The 22,594-nt window shown below is 35.0% G+C and overlaps 1 protein-coding gene across 2 annotated transcripts in view; it reads left to right on the forward strand.

Annotated features, from left to right (window-relative positions):
• The window catches only part of LOC143249644 (cell adhesion molecule Dscam1-like), an 85,315-nt gene that overhangs the window by 58,306 nt on the left and 4,415 nt on the right, over window positions 1-22,594 (forward strand). For both annotated transcript variants that reach the window (XM_076499886.1, XM_076499887.1), the window contains exons 13-23: window positions 3,292-3,440; window positions 4,020-4,151; window positions 4,827-4,994; window positions 5,397-5,467; window positions 8,991-9,231; window positions 9,818-9,916; window positions 11,376-11,561; window positions 11,967-12,260; window positions 12,828-12,998; window positions 14,660-14,871; window positions 20,508-20,583. In XM_076499886.1, the coding sequence (XP_076356001.1) occupies window positions 3,292-3,440; window positions 4,020-4,151; window positions 4,827-4,994; window positions 5,397-5,467; window positions 8,991-9,231; window positions 9,818-9,916; window positions 11,376-11,561; window positions 11,967-12,260; window positions 12,828-12,998; window positions 14,660-14,871; window positions 20,508-20,583 (1,799 nt within the window). The remainder of the gene's footprint in view (window positions 1-3,291; window positions 3,441-4,019; window positions 4,152-4,826; window positions 4,995-5,396; window positions 5,468-8,990; window positions 9,232-9,817; window positions 9,917-11,375; window positions 11,562-11,966; window positions 12,261-12,827; window positions 12,999-14,659; window positions 14,872-20,507; window positions 20,584-22,594) is intronic.

Consider the following 22,594-nt stretch of genomic DNA (forward strand, 5'->3'; position numbering starts at 1 on the left):
ATATTTGATGTGCCGGGAATTCGTACCCGCGTCCCTCGGATTACAAGTCGAGCGTCTTAACCATCTGGCCATGCCGAGCGTAAAAACATAGGATAGAAAACCTCTTAAAACAACGTAGGTTCACTTATTGTTTTACGACCCGTCTTACTCGGTTTAAGTAACGAATAAGTTATTGACTTAATTTTTAGAAGTAAATTAAGACAGACCATTTAGGTTATGGGAACTGGATATGAATAGTAGAAAAAAATCTTCTATTCGTCACCTTGATAAGTACACCTGTAAAATTGGTTATACGAACAAAATCAAGATATTAGATCGTTTTAATTGAAATATTAATTAATTTGCTAGCCTCTCCGTGAGTTAAAAAGCAGTAGGGAACAGGATACAACTCCAAATGAGGATATGAACAGGAACAGATCTTTATAAGATTAATATTCTCATATGCAGGAGAGCAGTTCACACCTAAAATAATCCTGTTGCCTAGCTAAACCTTTTCTAGGCATTAGGAAACTTTAAAGCAATAACATACAACCTTCTATGGATTAGCATGAACAGATTACGTTGAAATGCTTGTTTAGATTTCCTATCATTTTAACACCACTTACGTGACACTAAGATATATCGTTAAAATCATTTGTAATTTCCAACAAAGGAAGCAGAAATGTAAAGCTCGGAAGTTATGAAGGGAAGCCATCAACTTGAAATGTCATAAAATAATCACCGAGTTTTATGTGTATTGTTTTATGGTTATCAGGTAAATTCGTCTGTGTGTATAACTAGTACTTTCTTTGGTATTGTTGATTTTGATTATCCTGAGAATAGCTATAGATTACATGATATGTTCAAAAGACGATATCACAAACTGTGTGCATGTATTGCATGCTTTCGTAACTAGCCAGGCCATGATTTTTCTTTATTTTTATACGTTCTAAGTTTTGTTTCGTTTTGTTAGGGTGCTTCTGTTTAGTTTTTTTTTTTTTTACAAAAATAACCTTTTCTTTTGCTATTGTTGTAACTTTACTTTTTTAGGTGTCGTAATTTCTCTCTTTAGGTTCAGGTGTAAATTTTTACCTTTCTCGTTACTTTAGTTTATCAAATTACCTACATAACTGTTTATACGAGGGAAGATTCTCAGATGGTTTTCTGTGCATATGATAATCTCTTAGTGGCATGGCTTATTTGAAGAGAAAGTTAACCACACGTTATTTTGAACGAATTGTAAATGTTAATATATGTTTGTTTTGTTTGTTTGCTTTTTGAATTTCGCACAAAGCTACTCGAGGGCTATCTGCGCTAGCCGTCCCTAATTTAGCAGTGTAAGACTAGAGGGAAGGCAGCTAGTAATCACCACCCACCGTCAACTCTTGGGCCACTCTTTTACCAACGAATAGTGGGATTGACCGTCACATTATAACGCCCCCACGGCTGAAAGGGCGAGCATGTTTGGCGCGAAGGGGATGCGAACCCGCGACCCTCAGATTACGAGTCGCACGCCTTAACACGCTTGGCCATGCTGGGCCGTTGATATATTTGGCATGTCTGTGCATGGCACCACAGTTAACATAGTTAAAATGTATATATTTGTTTTATGACGAATTTTCAACATACCTATAGCTGTAAAAATGTGTCACAGTCCTCTTTCAAAGATGAAAATTTATATAGCGAGATTTATAAACGATGCATGTCAAAGGATAGTGTATTTCCAAGAAATTTGTCTTGAATGATTTACATAAAAACACAGTAGGTTGTTTAAAACAGCAATTGATTCCGAAACAAACCTGAGCAGTGTTTGGTTTGCAAACGGAAAGATTGTGGTTATGAAAGAAAATCTTCTGATCTAGTACGTGACGAAGTTGGACGTACCTTCTTTTATCGTTAATAAGTTATCAAATGAGGATTTGAAACTGATGGAGATCCACATTTTTTTCAGCTACATCTCAAAATAGTTGTCTATTTCGTGAAACAGATGACTGAAGAAAGTAGAATCACGTCAGTCAGATCAAAAACGATCCAGTGGTTAATTTGTTGTACTGTAGAGTTATGGTTGCGTTTTTCACGTCCTGTTACCGTATAAAAATTGCCCTCACCACTTTGAAGGTATAGGTGCAATGTGAGATGGTAGGTGAAATTCCACTGTTAGCTCTAAGAAGAATAACCCAAGATTTGGCACTGGATGGTGTTAACAGTTTGACCTCTCGCGGGTAGACTTGAATGAAATTCATTGCTGATATTCGTTTCACCAATTCCATTCCGTTACACACATTTAAATCTCCCTATGCAACTCTGATGAAATTTGTGTTTTTATTTATTTAAACGTGACCTTTGAAAACCGATGCCTACATACAACATTCAGTGGATGTTTTGTGTTAAGTTTTCCTAGTTGTTTAATTTGTAAACAAACTTGTTACGATGGAAATTTCGATGTTGTAATTAAGACCAGAATACAGAGAACGATAGACGATGAAAAAATAGCCATAAGGTCAACACAGAAAAATAAAAGAGAACAGAAATCTGAGAGTAGAAGGTTCCTCCGAGGATGTTCAGGAACAGGGGGTTGGGGTTCTCTATCCACCAAGAAGAAATCGAAGGAAGAGCTAGAACGTTGGAGTTTGAATACGTGAGGGAAGAGATGGATTGTGAGATGTAGATTATAACTTTAATTTACTGTGTGCTTTTAAATATGGTTTCTGTTTTATATGGATCTTCTTGGGTAAGGTTTTTATTTTCTTTTTGTATTTTGATTATTATTGGTGATAACTCACTCTTTCTTTGTCAACATTCTTGTTGACAGTGACAAAGTTTCAAGTCGTGGCTTCACCAGGTACATGTACTAACATTATTATTTGTAAACCAGACGCCTTATCCATTAGGCGACGGCTGGAACATCGTGTTTGTGAAATGCGATTAATCTCTTTACTTAGAGAATGAATAAGTAACACAGGCACAATCTACTGTTGATCTAGTTTAGCTTAACAAGTTCAGCCGATGAAATCATAAAACTGCGAGTTATGTCAGTTCGAAAATAGCATGAAGACAAAAGCGCATTTCTATTAATGTAAGAAAATTAGGTAAAGTAAGAGACGGCCTTAACGTTTGTAAGTATTCGCACATCACATGCTCCTATCAAATAAAAATGGTTCTGTCTTGTTATCAATGTTTTTTTTTTTTTGTAGATATAGAGAAAAGGTCACATGACTTTGACTTTTAATCTTTTCTCATCGAAACTAACTTGGGTTAAAACATTTAGTATGATATTATCTATAAATCACCTGAAGGAGTTGTGTATTTTAGGTTTCGAATAAAGGATATAATACTTGATGACGTCACCAGATCAGAGCTGACTATCCTGTCAGCTGAAGATAAAGATACTGGGGTGTACACTTGTGAGGTTCAGAACAGTTGGGGAAAAGACGACACCAATATCCAGTTAATAGTTCTCGGTAGGTTTGATATATGTTTATAAACACGTAGTATTAAGTACAAAATATTGTTTTATATACAGAATACTGAAGCCAGTTAATTCAGAGAATAACCAGTATTAACTTATTGATGCTAGGAAGGTTTCACGTACAACAAATAAAGTTCTGTTCGTTTAATATTGTTAGCAATCCATAAATGGAAAATATTTCATCTGTAAACTAGGTATTAGATACTGAATACTTAGGAGTCCGCATTGATAATCTAGTACAAAAGAAAAGTCAATCATTTACCAAGTACATTATTGAAGCCAGAAACCACCAGTAGGTGAAAATAGGAAATGAAATATTAACGCTTGTTAACAGCCGTCAAGTAAATTTTTCTTATGACTAACGTGTTCAGCATATTGCTTTGAACACATTTTTTCCCATATTATGTTTAAGAATCACGCTACGGTTAAGTGTTTTATTTTGATTACATCTTTGCATGCCTTATCGTTGCTCATACTGAAGAACTTTACGTGACATTGTTATATGTTGAAAGACAGTTTCAATTATTTTAGGCAATTCCCATCAGTTTAGCCCCTTGTATGAACATTTCAGATCGCCCATCTCCCCCAGAACACATCAGAGTTAAAAAGATAGATGAGAGAAGCATGACCCTGGAATGGGGCGAACCTCCGTCTGGAAATAATCCAATCAAGAAGTACATTATATATTATAAAACTGAAGGAGGTAAGGTTTCGGATAATGTGCGCGAAATGTTTTTAAACAGTGTAAACATAGTAGAATTTTGGTTTTCATGAACTGCTCTTGCCTGCTTATAGAAGATGTTATATTCATTTCAACCTTAAATCGTCCTATATTTGAATGAAACAAATCAGTATCATGACCTCTCCGAACGATCGGAGCTTTTATCAACACCGTAAGCTCAAACTGGTATCACTGACATTCTGTGGCAAACGTTTAACTCGCCTTTAGTGGTTTCCCTGCTCTGCTATGGGACAAAAGCTCGAGCCGCAATTTATGACCGTTAATTATGGTGCTTAATTAAGATAAACATTGTAAACGGCTCACTAGCTGCCCTACTTCACGTGAGTTGTTTTAAATTAGGGACGAGGCTTGGTCTCCATCCCTGCCGTTTCTCCCGTTAGACGACGTTCATGTTGAAAACACTAAACTGTAATCCTGCCAACCATTATAATGAAACAAATTTTAGCTTATGCTGTACAAAATGTCATCCCTAGTCATTAATCGGAAAGCAAGTGAGATAAAGTTAACGTGTGGTACACATATCTTTTTAACAAAGGAGACCCAGTAGTTAGAGAATAAAATTATGTTCCACCCATTAGAGGTAAAAATTATGAAGTTTCATATCCATAATAAATATTTATTTTTTTCAATTTGTAGATAGCACAAGAAACAAACCACAGAAATTAGTTGTTCAAGGTGACCAGAGGGAAGTAACTGTCAGAGATCTGAAGCCGATGACCGCTTACTTATTCAACTTAGTGGCTGAAAATGCTATCGGTCAGAGTTTGCCAAGCACTGATGTCTCAGTTATTACAGAGGAAGAAGGTTACTTATTTGTTTTATTTCATTTCTAGATAAATACGTTTTATTGGTACTCGTATCTTTAGTCAAATACGTGTCTCAGATAAAGTTTTTGATTTATTAAATATAATAAAATACTTATGCATATTTAGAAGCTCAACAAATACTACTGCAATTTGTATCTGTTTGCTTCTGATAAATTACACATTTTCACAGGAAATCTGATGTAATTTCTGAGTTAAGCCTAAAAATATAGTTTTCTTCCAAATCTACTGTAAGTATTTTCGGTTATTCCAGTCGACATTTTATTTATTATATAACTGTTTCATTCTGCACAACTAGTTATATTATATGTGATATTCTTTCACAATAATATTATTATTTCTTTACTATAATTCGTATTGACCTTCTTGATTCTGATTGTAGCCCCCACTAGTCCCCCTGTTGCTGTAGAAATAGTACCACTGAATTCACGTGCATTGAAGGTGACATGGAAGGTACGGTTTCATTTTTACTTTTCTATGAGCATTCAGTCATAAGGTAATTTTTTTTATATTGGTGTTAACTAATGAAAATTAACTGCCTGATAAAAAGTGACACATTCAGTTTAGATTACTTTTAGTTTCCAGTCTTGTTATATTACTGCACTATACTTGCGCATAGCAGCAGAGTTCAAAGGTTCACACACAGAGACACTAATATATCAATCAAGAGTCTCCATTAACTCCAGTTACTTCTATAACTATCCAGAAGTGTGTCCGTATCCGAAACAGAAACATAATAGGACACCTATCCTTGGTACCTGAACATATGTGGCATGTTTGATCCTTCTAACTTATAACTGAAGGTATGAATTCATTTTCAAACATGATACTCTCGGAGATTCGGAAGTGAACGAATAACACAAAATCAGATGTGGGTATGGATTCAGATACTCTGATAACCTACTCGTATACTGCCATCATGCCTGTATGATATTATATGCAGGAGGGCTGCTCTTTATAGATCGGGATATCATGGAGTCCAACTGCCAAGGAGGGTCCTGCTAGCTTCAAAACTGAGAGGAGTTCGCAACCAAAAAAACAAATAAAAGGGAGTTGATATATGATACCGCTAGGCCTAAAAGTGAAAACACTAGAGACACACAGAATTGTAGTTTTAGTTTTATTGAACGATTGTTGTTTAAACAAATAGGCTAACTAAACAATTGATAATTTTATATATTTTTAATGTATAACATAAAGCTTAATATTTATCAAAATATAAATATCTAACATGTAATATTTTATTTAATATTTGACGTATAATCTTTAATTTATAACGTATGTATTATGTATGTAATGCATAGAAGATACAAAATTTTGTTTTGGTAAAATTCCCTTGCCATTTTAGAAGAGGAAGGACATACGTTATCGAACATTTTGAATTCAGTATTATTATTAGGACTACTCTGAGAAGAACATTACAGGCAGCGCTTGAATTGTGTATGTAGGGGGAGCGAGATATCTTGTGAACGTTTTGAAGCTGAGTACTCTACGTTACGTAATTCGTACTATAAGGTGAACAACACACTTGCTCAATGACTTGCAACTTGCGTAGCGGGATTATTAGTTAGACATGGTTTAAAGAGTAGTCAAATTGTAAAATTAAGTATAAACAAATGCATACTATTGTATGAAAACTGATGGTTACTTTATGGTTACAAACTCTGTCGCATCGATAGGTCCCATAGTGCTAGGGTCCAGTTTGTTTAATCTTGGGCCCGGCATGGCCAGGTGGTTAAGGCACTCAACTCGTAATCCGAGAATCTCTGGTTCGAATCCCCTCACACCAAACATGCTCGTCCTTTCAGACGTAGAGGCGATATAATGTGAAGGTCAATCCCATTATTCGTTGGCAAAAGAGTAGCCCAAGAGTTGTCGATGGGTGGTGATGACCAGCTGCCTTCCCTCTAGTCTTATATTGCTAAATTAGGGACGGCTAGCGAAGATAGCCCTCGTGTAGCTTTGCGCGAAATTCAAACCAAACCAAACTGTTTAATCTTTACACACTATCTTATCTCGTTTCTACGTCAGTTTTACACACAATTTTAAGATACAAAAATTATCTGTCAGTCGCTTGCCGCTGTAAATATTTGTTGTATTATTTATTGAACCTTTCCTGGTGGGATGGCATCATGCCTCGTCTTGCCCTACTTTAAGCACTGATTACTGGAAGGATAATATGTGCCAAAACCAATGCCAAACTCCTCGTAGATTCGAGAACTTTCATGAACTTCAACTGCTTGTTGAAAGGAAAAGAGACAATGGCGAAACGTCGTTTCTTTTAAGGTCAGCAGGCGGCTGAGTCCATTAAAGCTTAATGTTTTTACTCTGTCTAAAGTTTCACAGAAATAAGAGTAAAAGTGATAATATTAAAATAATCATATTTACATTGGGTTATTAGGTATTGTAAATTAAAAATGATAAAGATACACAACAGTGAATAATAATAACATAACAAAATTGGCTCCCTCTGATCGGTATTTCGAAATTAGAGGTGGCTCTACACTACTTGGACTGTACACTGATGTCCATCTAGTGACGGGACTCAATAATTTGGAGGATGTGAGCTTGGACGTAGTTTGACGCAAAGTTTCTCTAGTGTGTAAATCAATTACTAATTTTATTTTAAAATTACCAAGGGCTTTACTAGTAGACGCCTAACTTAATTAAAATTAATTGAATGACTAAGCCTAAAGTAATGTAATTTGATTGAATTACCGTAATATTACGTTTGAAGTTAAATACACTTTTGATAATTTACCACCTATCTTACTTATCATGATTCTTAGTTACAATTAGAAATCTACCCAGTAAAGAGTAACGTGTCTTTATACCCAAGGGAAAGTTTGTTTGTCTTTGGTGATATTAAAAGAGACAATTGAAAATTTATCTTAAAAATAATGAAAATAAAAAATGTGATAAAAAAACAGTGACATTAACTTCCCCTAGTCAGAAGTAGTAAATGATGTTTATTGATTGGTTTCTTCCCCTAGTCAGAAGTAGTAAATGATGTTTATTGATTGGTTTCTTCCCCTAGTCAGAAGTAGTAAATGATGTTTATTGATTGGTTTCTTCCCCTAGTCAGAAGTAGTAAGTGATGTTTATTGATTGGTTTCTTCCCCTAGTCAGAAGTAGTAAGTGATGTTTATTGATTGGTTTCTTCCCCTAGTCAGAAGTAGTAAGTGATGTTTATTGATTGGTGTCAACTTCTCATAATATTCGTCATTCTTCCTCTAAACAGTTGCATCAATAACTTTTGTTCTAAAGTTTCAGATTAACGACTGAAAGTACAATACAGGTTTCTTATGTCTGTATTTGTTATTTAGTGGAAATGAAATTTATATTTTTTTTTGTCGTAAGTATTATTTACTTCAAACTCGATCAAAATGTGTTCTAGCTCTAAGAGCAGACACTAGTGGATGAAGCTTGTTATACTTTTCCAGATAAATATCCCATTTTCTCTTCAAAAAACTAATCAGCGACGCTGTCGGGTTGTTTACCCAACAACAACTCTGATTAACTTTAACATAATAATAGAAATGTATCAGTAAACAGAGCTGCACTATAAAGCTAAAAAACCGAATAACATTCATTGAGACACGACCAGTGTGATTTTTTAAAATTTTATTGAACCTTAAAATTTTTGTATAATTTAGTTATTTGTATTACAAAAATAAATGAGTTATGAATTTGCCAATATTAGATTGCGCTCATGATGACGAGAAACCCATTTGAAGTAAAAATGTATCTCAAGACGGCTGGTATGGGTAATAAAACTTTTATGACAATAAAGTATAGAATAACGTTTCGACTTTTCTTAGGTCACCTTCTAATAAGATCGAAACGTTGTTCTCTACTTTATTGTAATAAAAGTTTTAATACCCATACCAGCCGTCTTGAGATACATTTTAGATTGCGTTCAGTTATTAAAATTATATTCATATACTGTATTCTAAAGTAACTATGTATTTTACAGAGTCCTGTATCCACAGAATTCTTCCGCACTGTCAAGGGATATTACATTGGCTACAAAGTTGTTGGTAGCGAACAGGAGTTTATCTACAAATCTGTCGAAGTAACCGATCATCTTATGACTTACGAGTACGAAGTGAGCAACCTTCAGCCAGGAACAAGCTATCTTGTCGTGGTCCAAGCTTTTAATCAGAAAGGAGTTGGACCTGGTTCAAGAGAGATCAGAGTTAAAACACCAGAGTTTGGTAAGGATAGCAACAGTAGAAGTTTGATAAGTAATTCTGGGTAATATCTCTTAAGTATTTTCTAAGTTAAAAATTCAAACATTAAGCTTTTATAAAAAAAACAACAACTAAAGATCAAAATGAAACATTTTATTTAGCTTAGAAAGTAATAATTTGTTTGCAAAATAATGAGTAAATAATAATAAGTTAATAAGTTTGCAAAGTAATAACAGTTTACAAAAACTGGAGGACACTACAATTTTTCAGAATCATGGTAATATTCGTATTAACACCATAGAACATGTCCAGATGTTATGTTATACTCGAATTTTATAATTAGTAAACAGCTATATCTTGATCAAACTTAAAACTTAGCTTAATAGACTGCAACTTCCTGTTGTAGAGGACGATGTTTCAAAAGTCTTCCACCTGAAGACGAAAAGCGGAAGGCTTTCGAAACATTGGCCTCTACACTTGTGTTTTTTCAAAAGTAGTTGAAGTCCATTTTAAATACGTTTCATCACGAACACTGCCTAAACAACTTATCAAAGAACTATGTCTTGTGGTACCCTCTTCTAGATAACTTACAATCTTTTTATTTTTTAAGATCCACCTGATCCTCCACAAATAGCACTGTCATCAGCATCATCTACCTCAGTCGAGATCACGTGGCAAATCTCTAGTCGAAGGAATAAACCAATCTCGGGTAATTTGTTTATTTATTTAGACGAAACCAGATGAAAGGCAGAGTTTTGATGCTGTTGGAAGTAATTAAAACTTAATTAAACTGTTTTATGAGATCACTTCAAGTTAGCATCTGTACCGTTTTAACCTCACGCCTAGGATAACGTAACGCTTATATCAGGAAATCGTGCAGTGAAATTGCGTAGGGTGATAAGATGAGCAGGAACATCGATTTAAAATGTTTTTTTTAAATAATTGAGTAGCACTGTTGAATGTTGTAGAAACAGATTTAAACATGTTAAAGTGATGGGAAAGGCGAAGTAAACAACGTTTTTACAGCAAGGTGAACTTTTATTAAAGTCAAGTGAAAGTTTTTAAAGGACGTTGTTACAATAGTTCTAGAATGAAACTGAAATAATATTGTTGAAAGTAAGTAAAAGAATTAATAGTTTCGTTTTTAGTTTATTTACTGATTGTAAGCATTATTTATTACAAATTACTTTTAGAGCAACAAAAATATTTTAAAAACAGGTACGACATAGCTGAGAGTGATCGCACCAATGATCAAAACTTTGTTTTTAAAATGTTCTTCCTTGCCCTTAAAGCTGTAACTTGTAATAAAATAATATGCAAAATAATGTTTGAATAGCTTTGTGAGATATGCAGAGATTTTTTTCCTTTAGATGATTCACAATAACTCAGTGTTGGCGAACTTGTTAAGCAGTCAAAATCTAGTTTCAGCAAAATATAATCTGTGCGTGTCGTATAAAAAATACGGATGGGTAACATTGCTAGAAATTTTAAATCACGATTGTCTTAAAACAAGTTATGAATATTTGATTCTCTTTTATGAAATTCTTATCTTCAATAACAACTAGTGACATTCATTTAAGTTTTTATACTATGCTATTGTAGTTGGGGCCCGGCACGGTCAGGTGGTTAGGGCGCTTGATTCGTGATCTGTTCGAGTCCTTGTCACACCAAACATGCTCGCCCTTTCAGCCATGAGAGTGTTATAATGTGGCGGTCAATCCCACTATTCATTGATGAAAGAGTAGTCCAAGAGTTAGCGGTGGGTAGTGGTGACTAGCTGCCTCCCCTCTAGTCTTATATTGCTAAATTAGGGGCGGCTAGCGCAGGTAACCCTCCTATAGCTTTTCGCGAAATTCAAAAACAAAAATACAAAAAAAAAAAACTATTATAGTTCACACTCTGCCAAACAGCTCTACCAAATCACGATAAAATTGTCTAAAAACTGGACTGTTAAGATAGTGGTATTATTTCTTGTTGGTTTTGGAACTTAGAAATTCCATTTACCAGACTGACATAAAAGGTCTAACGAGAGCAGTAGGATACACGTTTATAAGGTGGTTGTGGATTTGAGTCGAGCGAACGAACATTGATTCAGTATGCTGTACAAGTGATACGTTAGTTTCTGTTCTATTTCAGCAAGTCATAGAAGATTTGTGGTTCTGTTGCAGGTTTTATTTTACACTACCGCCAACAGCCAGGTGACTGGGTACAAATTCATATCCTCGGAGACGAAACTAGCTATTCTATTCAGGGTTTGAAATGTGGAACTAGTTACCAGATGTATATCATTGCTTTCAACAGCATGGGCAAAAGCGATACGAGCAACATCATTTCTGGCGCCACAAAAGGTTCTGGTATGTTTAAATTTAAACATATCTGCTTATTTCAACTTAATTACACATAGCAGTATATCTGTATAATACTTCCAAATATTTCTCAGGGTTATAAAATAACACGATTTAAGATAATGTTTGTTGAGAAAAACTGACTTAATTAATAAATTACTGCCAGCAAGTATTAGATTATCTCAAGTAAACTACCGGGTAACTTTCAGGCTGATAACCATAAGGTCAGCATTTTTTGTGAAATTTTCTATTGACAACGGATTGTAATAACAGTTGTATACAGAGGCGTAGGAGGCAAGTTAAACGCGGGGCAAACCCCCACTTTCTATACCAATGTATAAGAAGTAAAACATTGTAATGTTTAGTCCTTTCACACGTCGTCATTACATTGTCGTTTGTTTGTTGTTTTTTCAGCCCCCGTGGCACCAAGTCAAAACCTTTTAGTAACTGTGAACTCGACAACGATGGTGATCAGACTGAAGACTTGGTCTGATGGTGGCTGCCCCATACACCATTTCATTCTGCAATACAAGCCTTTGGGTCACACAGACTGGGTAATGGTCAGTTCAGAAGTGTATCCAGAACAGGAAACTGTTAGCATTAGCATGCTAATCCCCGGAACTTGGTACCTGATACTGATGTCTGCCGTAAATAGTGCAGGAATCACAGAAGCAGAGTACAGAGTAGCGACGCTCTCGCCATCTGGAGGTGATAATTAAAACATTGAAATTTCCAAAAATTAATGGATTGAATATAAATACCATTTTGTATTCATCTTTGGTTAATAATCGTTACGTATTTAGCTGTAACTGTCTTGATTTTTATCTTTTTTTTGCACGTAATTAGTTTGTATTTAAATTGGGATTATCGTTGTTGTTTTATATCATTTTCTAGTAAAAAACAACAGCAGGTTAAGAGCTCTTTAACTTAAAAAAATTCATTTGTAATTTCTGAATAAGCTACATTTTGAGTCGTGTCCTGGTGTCAAAGACAGAAAAGAATTTTAATTATTAGCAATTACTTGAAATGCAGCTAACTTTATACTGTATTTAAACACAGTATAAAACCAATGCAGAAATGTGTCTTTTGTTACGCAAGTTGAAAGGGGATTAAACCTTAAACATATATATGTTGCCTGTTTATTTTAATGTTACCCAATTCTGTTTCATTTGATTTTCACAAAAACTTTGTCAACTTCTGTCACAACGAAACTGTTTTGATTAACTTGTACGAGTTCATGCAGTGACTGGTTTACTTATTGTTTATTTCACCCAGCAACCATTGTACCAAACACAGTTTCAGAACAAACCGGAAGAAGTAAATATCGTAGCTTATATGTTATTATTCCCGTCTGTTGTGCTGCTGTGGTGTTGACCGCTGTGACGTTGTCTGTGTTTCTAGTGGTCTGTCGGCGACGGTCTTCCTCCTCATCTAATACGTATGAAGGTACTTAACTTATAACCAACAAAAATAAGAACATTTGTATTAAACTATTAATCTGTATACAACTTAGACTGATGGTTTGTCAGTAAAGACTAAAACTTAGAAAAAATAGGTGTCATTTTGTTTAGCAATGCATGCAACAAGTTTTCTAAGTTGTGTTTGATTTAGATGCTTAGGTTTTTATTCACCACTAGTAACCTTACGAACCAAATAATATAATAGGTCTCCACATGATCTTTTCTTTAAACGCTTTGGTAAACAAAAATGTGTATATCGAATCAAGTTTTTTAAATGATTGTTTTGTTTTTAAGCGCAAGGCTACGCAGTCGGGCTATCTGCGCTCTGTTCATTTTGGGGAATAGAACCACGAATTTTAAAGCTTTAAATTTAAAGATCTTTGACGTATTTTGCTTTTGCTCCATAAGTTTTTAGAAGTACACAAGTGTAATTCACCGAAGTACTTCTTGTTTTTCATTTAACTGTTTTATTATATGAAGTAAACAATTTTGTTTAGAAAGTTTAAATAGAAGAGAAACTAATAAACCACTGTGTAGTTCACAAATGTTTATAAATAAGACTTTGTTTGACATGGTGGCGAGAAGTGGCCAATTATTCAGACACAAATTTTATATATTGTTTTTACGGTAAAAATATTGTTAACAGCGAAAGTGTTATAAAATAATTCACTCTGATCGTTACAAGTACGAATATAAGAACAGAATATTGTAATTAGCCATGTTTATTTTCTGGTTGATTTTGATTTAATTAGGCTATTTGCTCTGATAGAAGGTTAATATCAATTTAATGGCACGTGTACCTTCACGGATTCAGTTTCTGTATCTCCCTTTGTCAATCCCTGATTAATTGATAGGTCAGGTGCTCGCGGCATCTTGTTGTTATGTGTTGCAATTTGGAGTGTATGCGTTAACGACATATAAGACAGCCAAATTCAAATTTAAATCCATGGCAGGAATTTCGATTTAAATCAGTTTACCCTAGGTTAAAATAAAGTAACCCAAGGTTATAGGCAATCGGGGATGTTCAGAAAAAAAATTTCTCTTCGTCCGACACTTTACTTGAAGTGGTCCAAGAGACGTCTGTGAAGGAGCACCTTAGGGGTTAAAAAGAGAGAGAAATAGACGAAAAGTATATGTGTTTGACGGAAACTAACTAATGAGTAAGTTCTGAAGCAAAGTTAAAGAACAAAGGCAGCGATCTCGGGGGCCACAAAGGGGGGGGGAATAAAAAATGTAGTGGGCGGGGATCGATAACTTCTAATACCCAAAATTTCAGTCAGTCGTCGCAAACAGATTGTAGTGTACAACTATTTATAAATTCTGAAGAATTTTGGAGCGAATTCCTTGGAATACAAGCACGTCACCATAGGTAAAAATCTAACTTTGTTTCTTTGGATAAGCTTCTGCCCTTGGCTATGATTACTGATGGCTCAAGACGAAATTCACTGAAAGCGATATAATTCTGTGGGATTGTGGTTAATATTTATTTTTAGTGTGCAGTACAAGCATATGCAGACTTGTCACTAGACTGTGTAACATTTGTGCTACTTCTGTCATCAACACTGAGAATTACAACATAAGAAGACAAGTATTATGAAAATTAAGACAAACGGGTTATAACAACTTATTCATCACTCTTAATTTCAGGGGTCCATCCTTCTGATGATCCCAAATGCGAAACTCTTGTAATGACAGAGCTGGAGAAACAATTTGGAGACGTCGGTGAACCAACATACTTTCCTTCGCCATACGCGATGACCAAAATTCCCGTTTTACCGAGAGAGGTCGCTAATAGAGAAGGAGAAGGTTTTCATGGATCCACCAGAGGATCGGGAAATAATTATGATGTCCCTCAGCCTGTAAGTTCATTCTTTATTAGAGTTTCAAAAATATATTCGCTACAATTATATTCAACTACCAAGGTTTAACGTCTGAATCTTATTTAAACAAAACATCTTACAAATTCTTTCATACCAATGTGTCCTTGACTGCCACACTAGTTTTTTTCTTTCTTTTTAGAAGTACACGCTTTTAAGCCAGATACTTATACATATCTACACCTTTATCACTACAGTAATTATAATACCATACATGTAATCTAGTATGCGAAGTAGATTTTTGTTTTCAAAAATATTCTTTGTAATTACAAATTTGTAATGTTAAAGTGATATCATAATTCTAATGTGTTATACGATGAAATTCCAGGGAACACACAAACATTTTTTCTCTAAACACAAATTTCATTCATCATAACATTAAATTCACCATTAAATACGAAATTATCAAACGTTTTTCCTTAATCTCGACGTTATAAGACCCAACACCTATTTCAAATCCAAAAATCACTCCTATAGTTCTCTACACCCCCTGGAATTCCACCCACTAATCCAAACAAAAAATGATATACTAAGTAATCTTGTACACACAACATTCTTCAACTGAATACATACATGAAGATATCAACTTTATAAAGCATTCCTTCAATCACACCAACAAATTTCCATTAACAATTGTCGAAATATTTCCAAACAACTACCACAACAAAAACCTCAAAACTCAAGTCACAATAAACTAAACAATAACACAACGTGACGCTGCAGTTTGCCATTTATCTCTGACATCAGCTCAATACTACAGTCATGTGAAAAAGTTAGGACACCCTATAAAAGCCTGTGAATTTTTGTAACATTTTTGGATATATAGATAGTTAATCTCAATTTTAACAATACTGAGAGATTATAGGAATATAACTAAACAATTAAAACTGAACAAAATACTTTTCAACATCTTCTGTAAATGTAATTCTACAAAAATGCATATTCTAACTGAGGAAAAAGTTAGGACACCCCCACATTTATTCCCACTTAAAATGGTTCAACTCACACGCAGGTGTATCACACCAGATGCACATGATTAGAAAATCGTTACTCAACATTTTGAATGAGGCTTGCCCTATTTAAACCTCAGACATCTAGTTTGGTGTGCTCCTGACTGTTGAAGTGAGAGTGAACACCATGGTGAGAGCAAGAGAGCTGTCTGAGGTCTTCAGAAAGAAAATTGTAGCAGCTTATGAGTCTGGTATGGGATTTAAAAAGATCCCAAAAGATTTTGAAATCAGCCATTCCACTGTCCGGAAAATAGTCAACAAGTGGAGGGCTTTCAAAACAACTGCCAACATGTCCAGGTCTGGTCGTCCAAGCAAGTTCACCCAGAGAGCAGACCGCAAGATGCTAAAAGAGGTCTCCAAACACCCTAACGTGTCATCACAGGACCTACAGCAGGCTCTGGCTACTGTTAATGTGAAAGTTCATGCCTCTACAATCAGAAAGAGACTGCACAAGTTTAACTTGCATGGGAGGTGTGCAAGGAGGAAACCTTTGCTCTCTATAGAAACATCAAGGCCAGACTGAAGTTTGCCAGAGAAAATGTAGATAAAGACCACGACTTCTGGAATAATGTTCTTTGGACAGATGAGTCCAAAATTAAATTATTTGGACACCAGAACAGAGGACATGTTTGGCATAAACCAAATACAGCATTCCAGAAAAAGAACCTCGTACCTACTGTGAAGCATGGAGGTGGAAGTGCCATGGTTTGGGGCTGCTTTGCTGCAGCAGGACCTGGAAAGCTCACAATCGTAGAATCCACCATGAATTCTACTGTGTATCAGAGGGTGCTTGAGGATCATGTGAGACTATCTGTAAGAAAATTAAAGCTGAAGCGGAATTGGACCCTGCAACACGACAATGACCCAAAACATACCAGTAAATCCACCAAGGACTGGCTGAAAACTAAGAAATGGAGAGTCCTGGAATGGCCGAGTCAAAGCCCAGATCTTAATCCTGTTGAGATGCTGTGGGGTGACTTGAAACGGGCTGTACATGCAAGAAACCCCCTCAAACATCTCACAGCTGAAAGAATTCTGCATTGAGGAGTGGGGCAAAATTTTTTCAGACCGATGTCAGAGACTGGTAGATGGCTACAAAAAGCATCTCACTGCAGTTATTTCAGCCAAAGGGGTTAACACTAGCTATTAGGGGGTAGGGTGTCCTAACTTTTTCTTCAGTTAGAATATGCATTTTTTGTAGAATTACATTTATAGAAGATTTTGAAAAGTCTTTTCTTCAGTTGTTTCTTCAATTGTTTAGTTATATTCCTATAATATCTCAGTATTGTTGAAATTGTGATTAAATATCTATATATCCAAAAATGTTACAAAATACACAGGCTTTCATAGGGTGCCCTAACTTCTTCACATGACTGTAATCGTCACTTGGAGAAAACTTGCCATCAAACATAAAATTTCTTTTGACATCAAATTTGCTCCAAAACGCAGCACTAGATTAAAATCATTATCAAATAAAGCTTACATAGAATTACACAATTCCAATGCCATTTATTAATGAACATACAATACAATAGTTGTACAAAATTGTACATCGTAGAAGCAGGTGGAGAATTGGAAACCGGATTCACTAAACATAAAAAACTAAAGCTCCCAACTCAGAAATCCATAGTATATCCATTCAAAACACTGTAATTTTAAACAAAGAATCTGAAATCAATAAACACAAAATATATGTAAAGAAATTTTCTTAATTGAAGGAAATAGCTCCATCCTAAATCAACACCTTGGGGTACCAAGACATCTATTTTGGAATGTGAAGAAATATCTGGTCATTTTATCTATGTTCTGTACTGTACGTATATATATATATTATACTCATGGATGGTCGAAACAAACAGAGTCTCAAATCAGTTATATTAATCAGATTCACCAATACTTGTGAGAATATAAGTTTCAGATCTCAGCCCTGCAAAGGACCACTTATGCTTAAATTACGTTTAATGTATTCTGAAAAACAATAATTCTTAAAACCCAAAATCTGTAACTATTTTTAACAATATTAAAACTGCTTTCTTTATACCAGCTACTTTCTCAATACCAACATTTGTTTGGAATTAAGCACAAAGCTACACAATGGATTACCTGTGCTCTGCCCATCGCGGATATCAAAACCCTATTTTTAGCATTGTATGTCTGCAGACATTCTGCTGTGCTACTGGGGGAAGGGTAATACGACTTTAATCACGAAATTAGTGAAGACATTGTAAACAGAGGTGGGCTTACCCAGCCTGCACCTCCCTGCTCCTCTTCACTAAAGTCCATGCTAACAGAATCCAGGAAAATCTAAGCCACGGGTTCAAACAAAAGAACAAGCCTCATATTCCTATAACAACCACGTGACCATTCATTCAAGTTTTCCTTCTTTGATTCCCATCATAGTTTCTCCCAATGTCCTGTAATAACCTTTATAAGAATAACACCACTCATTTACATTAAATTAAAACACTTAATGTCAAGTGCGTTTTAATGCATAATCACGAGGTGAAGTGAAAATAAACAGAAGTTTGTGATTGCTCCGAACAGGAACGAAATAAACTATAACTTAAATACCTGTCACTCCCTGTTGTTGTTCTAAAGCTCGTGCACGTGATGACGAAATTTTGTCGAAATGTCTTACAGATATAACAAAATTTTCCATTACCAAGTCGAGCCGTCTCAAAAATCTTTATTTTTTTTAAAGTAGGTTCCTCGTTATCAAATAGATGATTTGTAAATGTAATTATTGTTGACTGCTGATTAAATAAGGAGATTTGTAACTGTATTTATCTTTGACTTTTGACTAAGGAACAGGAGTTGTAACTGTAGCTATTTTTGATTGCTGATTAACTTGATATCAATGAGATATGACAGATTCTTGGTTGTATTTGAGCACAACGCCAAGGAATATTCTGTTTTCTGAGAAGTCTTGTAAACTCAGTTCGGTGTTATTTGATAGATTTCGATGAGAATAGACTAATCGAATAAGATATAATTAGACTGATTATGTAGCATAAAGAAGTATTATTTTTCTGTTTTGTAAAACAGTTTCGTGTCTGTGTTTGTCAGATATATTATGTATCATTCCACAGAATGTGTAAAGAAGAAACATTCAGACAAGCATAAAACTCATACTGGTACCGGAGGTTTGTTATTGAATTTTATTTTTAACAATAACTCTAGCTGACGGATGCTGAGAAAATATGAATTTCCACAAGTGCCTGTTTGTGCATAAACGTGATTTTTCGATGGCTTGCATTTTATGCTCTGTCATAATACTTTCTTTCATATGTTTTTAGGTCCAGCATGGCCAGGTGGGTTAAGGCGTTCGACTCGTAATCTGAGGGTAGCGGGCTCGAATCCCCGTCTCACCAAACATATTCGTTCTTTCAGTCCTAGGGACGTCATTATATGACGGTAGATCTCGTTATTCGTTGGTAAAAAAGTAGCCCAAGAGTCGGCGGTGGGTGGTGATGACTAGCTGACTTTCCTCTAGTCTTACACTGCTAAATTAGGGACGGCTAGCGCATATAGCCCTCGTGTAGCCTTGCACGAAATTCAAAAAACAAAACAAACAAACAAACATGTTTTTGTCATCACGTTTTTACGTGAACTAAACAGTGTACGAGGGCGACTATCAATCTATGCATAAAAACCACGATTTAGCGTAAACCTAAGCTTCAGTTTTCAGATATGCGTTGTGTTATAACTGCCTGTGCAAGAAATCGTGCTGACAAATGTAGTCTCTCAGAAGCTCAAGTTGAGTGCAGCACATTTCTGAGGAGCTGGAGACACATTAGTGTGCACCGGATACGAAAATGTACTCACTGTTTAATTAATTTGACAACCGAAACGTTTATTCAATTACGGTCACTTTAAGTAGGACTTAAAATGTTCATATTTATAACTAAATAGGCTTACGGAAAACCAGCGAAACAAGTAAAAAATTATTATAAATATGTGGTACCTCATAACAGATATCAACAAATAACTTACACCGACTCGTACCCGTATGTAGTTTCTTTTGTTTTCTGTTTGTAAAATGTGTACTTGCGCACAGATTCGTTTGCTTTGCGAAAACCAATAATATTCTGGAAAATTATTTACTTCCGTTAAGAGGACAGTAGCCCTCCGCTAGTACAGCGGTAAGTCAAAGGATTTACAACGCTAAAATCAGGGGTTCGATTCCCCTCGGTGGGCACAGCAGATATCCTGATGTGGCATTGTTATAAGAAAAACGCAAGAGGACAGTAGCCATCACGGTGGATATCGTAGAAACTGTTTGTTGTTAAATGAACGTTTGTAAGGTCATAATGAACGCAGTTTTACTTATTTGATAATTAATCAAGAAGCGTATTTTAGTAGTTTTGTTATAATTTTCCAGAAATACACGATATACGTTGTATGAGATTTCGTAAGAAAACATTATTTTATTTTCACTAATGAGTTTTGACCCAGATGCTGTGGGCGATTTTCGCGTGTTTAGCACGTGGACCACGTAATTCGTTGTGGTCGTCACCGTTTTTTTATAGTCCATTATCGAGACTTTAATGCATTTGCAATGCATGAAGACTGTAAATTAATCACAGTTTCTGTATTTATCTATTTTAGAGAAAAAGCAAGTTCAAAACGACTGCTGACCATTGCCAAGATACAAGAAACGGAAGTGACGGAAGCTCAGACTACGGTGAATACAAAAAATAACATAATTCAAATTAATTATAGTTTAACTTAAGTAATCAAAATACATAGATATATTTTAATTTTGTCATTGAAAATTTAATTTCTGTTAATAAAAAAAGTGTTATTGTTCATAGCTGAAAATTTGCTCCAAGTTTCAGAATCGTTACCGTGTCACGTGATTGAGTTGTCAAGTAAAAATAAGATCAGTTTTAATAACTAACCCTAATACTCCCATCATTTTATAAATTTAATGAAATTAGAACTTAAAAAATAACGCAGTACTAAAGAAACGTAGATTGACTTCAATATTCTACCTTGCTTTCTAAAACGACGTGAAACGAATTACATAATAAAATTAATTAATTAATTCTTTAATTTTTGGATTAGCTGTAACATCTGCCATGAAACTTCCGTTTATCTGATTTTTAAAATAAAAACAATCGCACGAGAAAAACTGATTGTTCATGATTCTTTCCTCAACGGATTTGGTGATAAAATTCAGTGTAGCGACAAATTATGTTTTGTGCAGAAAGTGTGTTAAAGTGAAAATTTATTATTTATAACATTTGTTAATGTAAAACATTACTCAACAAAAACCTGTGAAACTTTTGAGGTTATGACAAGCACCGTTTCGAAAATTATCTCATTCAAATATGTATGTTCAAGCCCGGATGCAGAATGTTTGAAAGGGGGTCTAATTTGTGAGATGAAAAGCTAACACATTATGTAAAACACAATCAGTATGTTTGTTTGTTTTTGTATTTCGCGCAAAGCTACACGAGTGTTATCTGTGCTAACCTTCCGTAATTTAGCAATGTAAGACTACAGGGAAGGCAGCTAGTCATCACCACCCACTACCAACTCTTGGATTACTCTTTTACCAACCAATAGTGGGATTGACAGTCACATTACAACGCCTCCACAGCTGAAAGGACGAGCATGTTTGGTGTGAGGGGATTCGAATCTACGACCCTCAGATTACGAGTCGAGCACCATAACCACCTAGCCATGTAATCAGTATGTAACGCACGATATTGGTATGGGGGGAGGGCATACGACTATGTAGAAAAATTTGAGTATCGTAAGCTCTAAACACATTTAAATAAAAAACAGCTTGGCTGTTTAAAAAAAAGCGGGGTCAAAAATATAGTTATTTGTTATAAAAATAATTGATGTCAGAATGTGTCCAAGACAATCACTATTATTGGATACATTGTTTTGAAATTGCTTGCTTTGAAATTATTTTATTATGTTTTCCAATTTTATGTAACGATAGTATAGATATGTCATCTGGCCACTTTGTTTTTAGTACTAACGTACACAAAAGCAGCCAAATGACATGAGTCCCCAGTGTCTGCGGATTTATACCACTAGAAACCGTGTTTCAATAGTCCTTTGTATAGCTTTATTCTTAATAACAACAACATTATTCATGTATATAACTAATACTTGCTAATGTTAGCACCAGGCCCTTACACGCTTCGATAGTGAGTAACAGTCAAAACTTGGGCAATTCTGGTCAAAGCTTGCCAGTCAGTCCAAAACCACTTACAAAGCTTATATATTGGTAAGTACATATGAATAAACTGTGAGCAGAAAACCTCCCTATAAAACGAATAGTGAATGATACTGGAATACAAGCAAGTCCTGAGGTTGCATAACTTACATAAGTTACAGTGTGCAAAAGGTTATATATAGCCTAAAGTGTATGGAAAATAAACTTAAGAATTAAACTTTGAAACAAATCTTGTAACTTTAACAAAAAAATAATGACTTTCAACAAACGATTAAAACTCGCGAGTTTCATGTGTTTACACAGGAAGCCAGTCTTAGTCCCACCCACAAGAGATTTAATATTTTACGAAGACTTTACAAGAAAACTACTTGTCATAATTCCACGAAATTTTGCTCAGAGACAAAAGTAATTCTGTTATTTTTCCCTTTAAAATTTAAAGGAAATTTGAAGCCTAGATTTTGTTTAAGATAAAACCAGCTCTACGAAGGTTGAGATGATG

Source organism: Tachypleus tridentatus, chromosome 4, assembly GCF_004210375.1.
Source record: "Tachypleus tridentatus isolate NWPU-2018 chromosome 4, ASM421037v1, whole genome shotgun sequence".
Classification (NCBI taxonomy): Eukaryota; Metazoa; Arthropoda; class Merostomata; order Xiphosura; family Limulidae; genus Tachypleus; species Tachypleus tridentatus.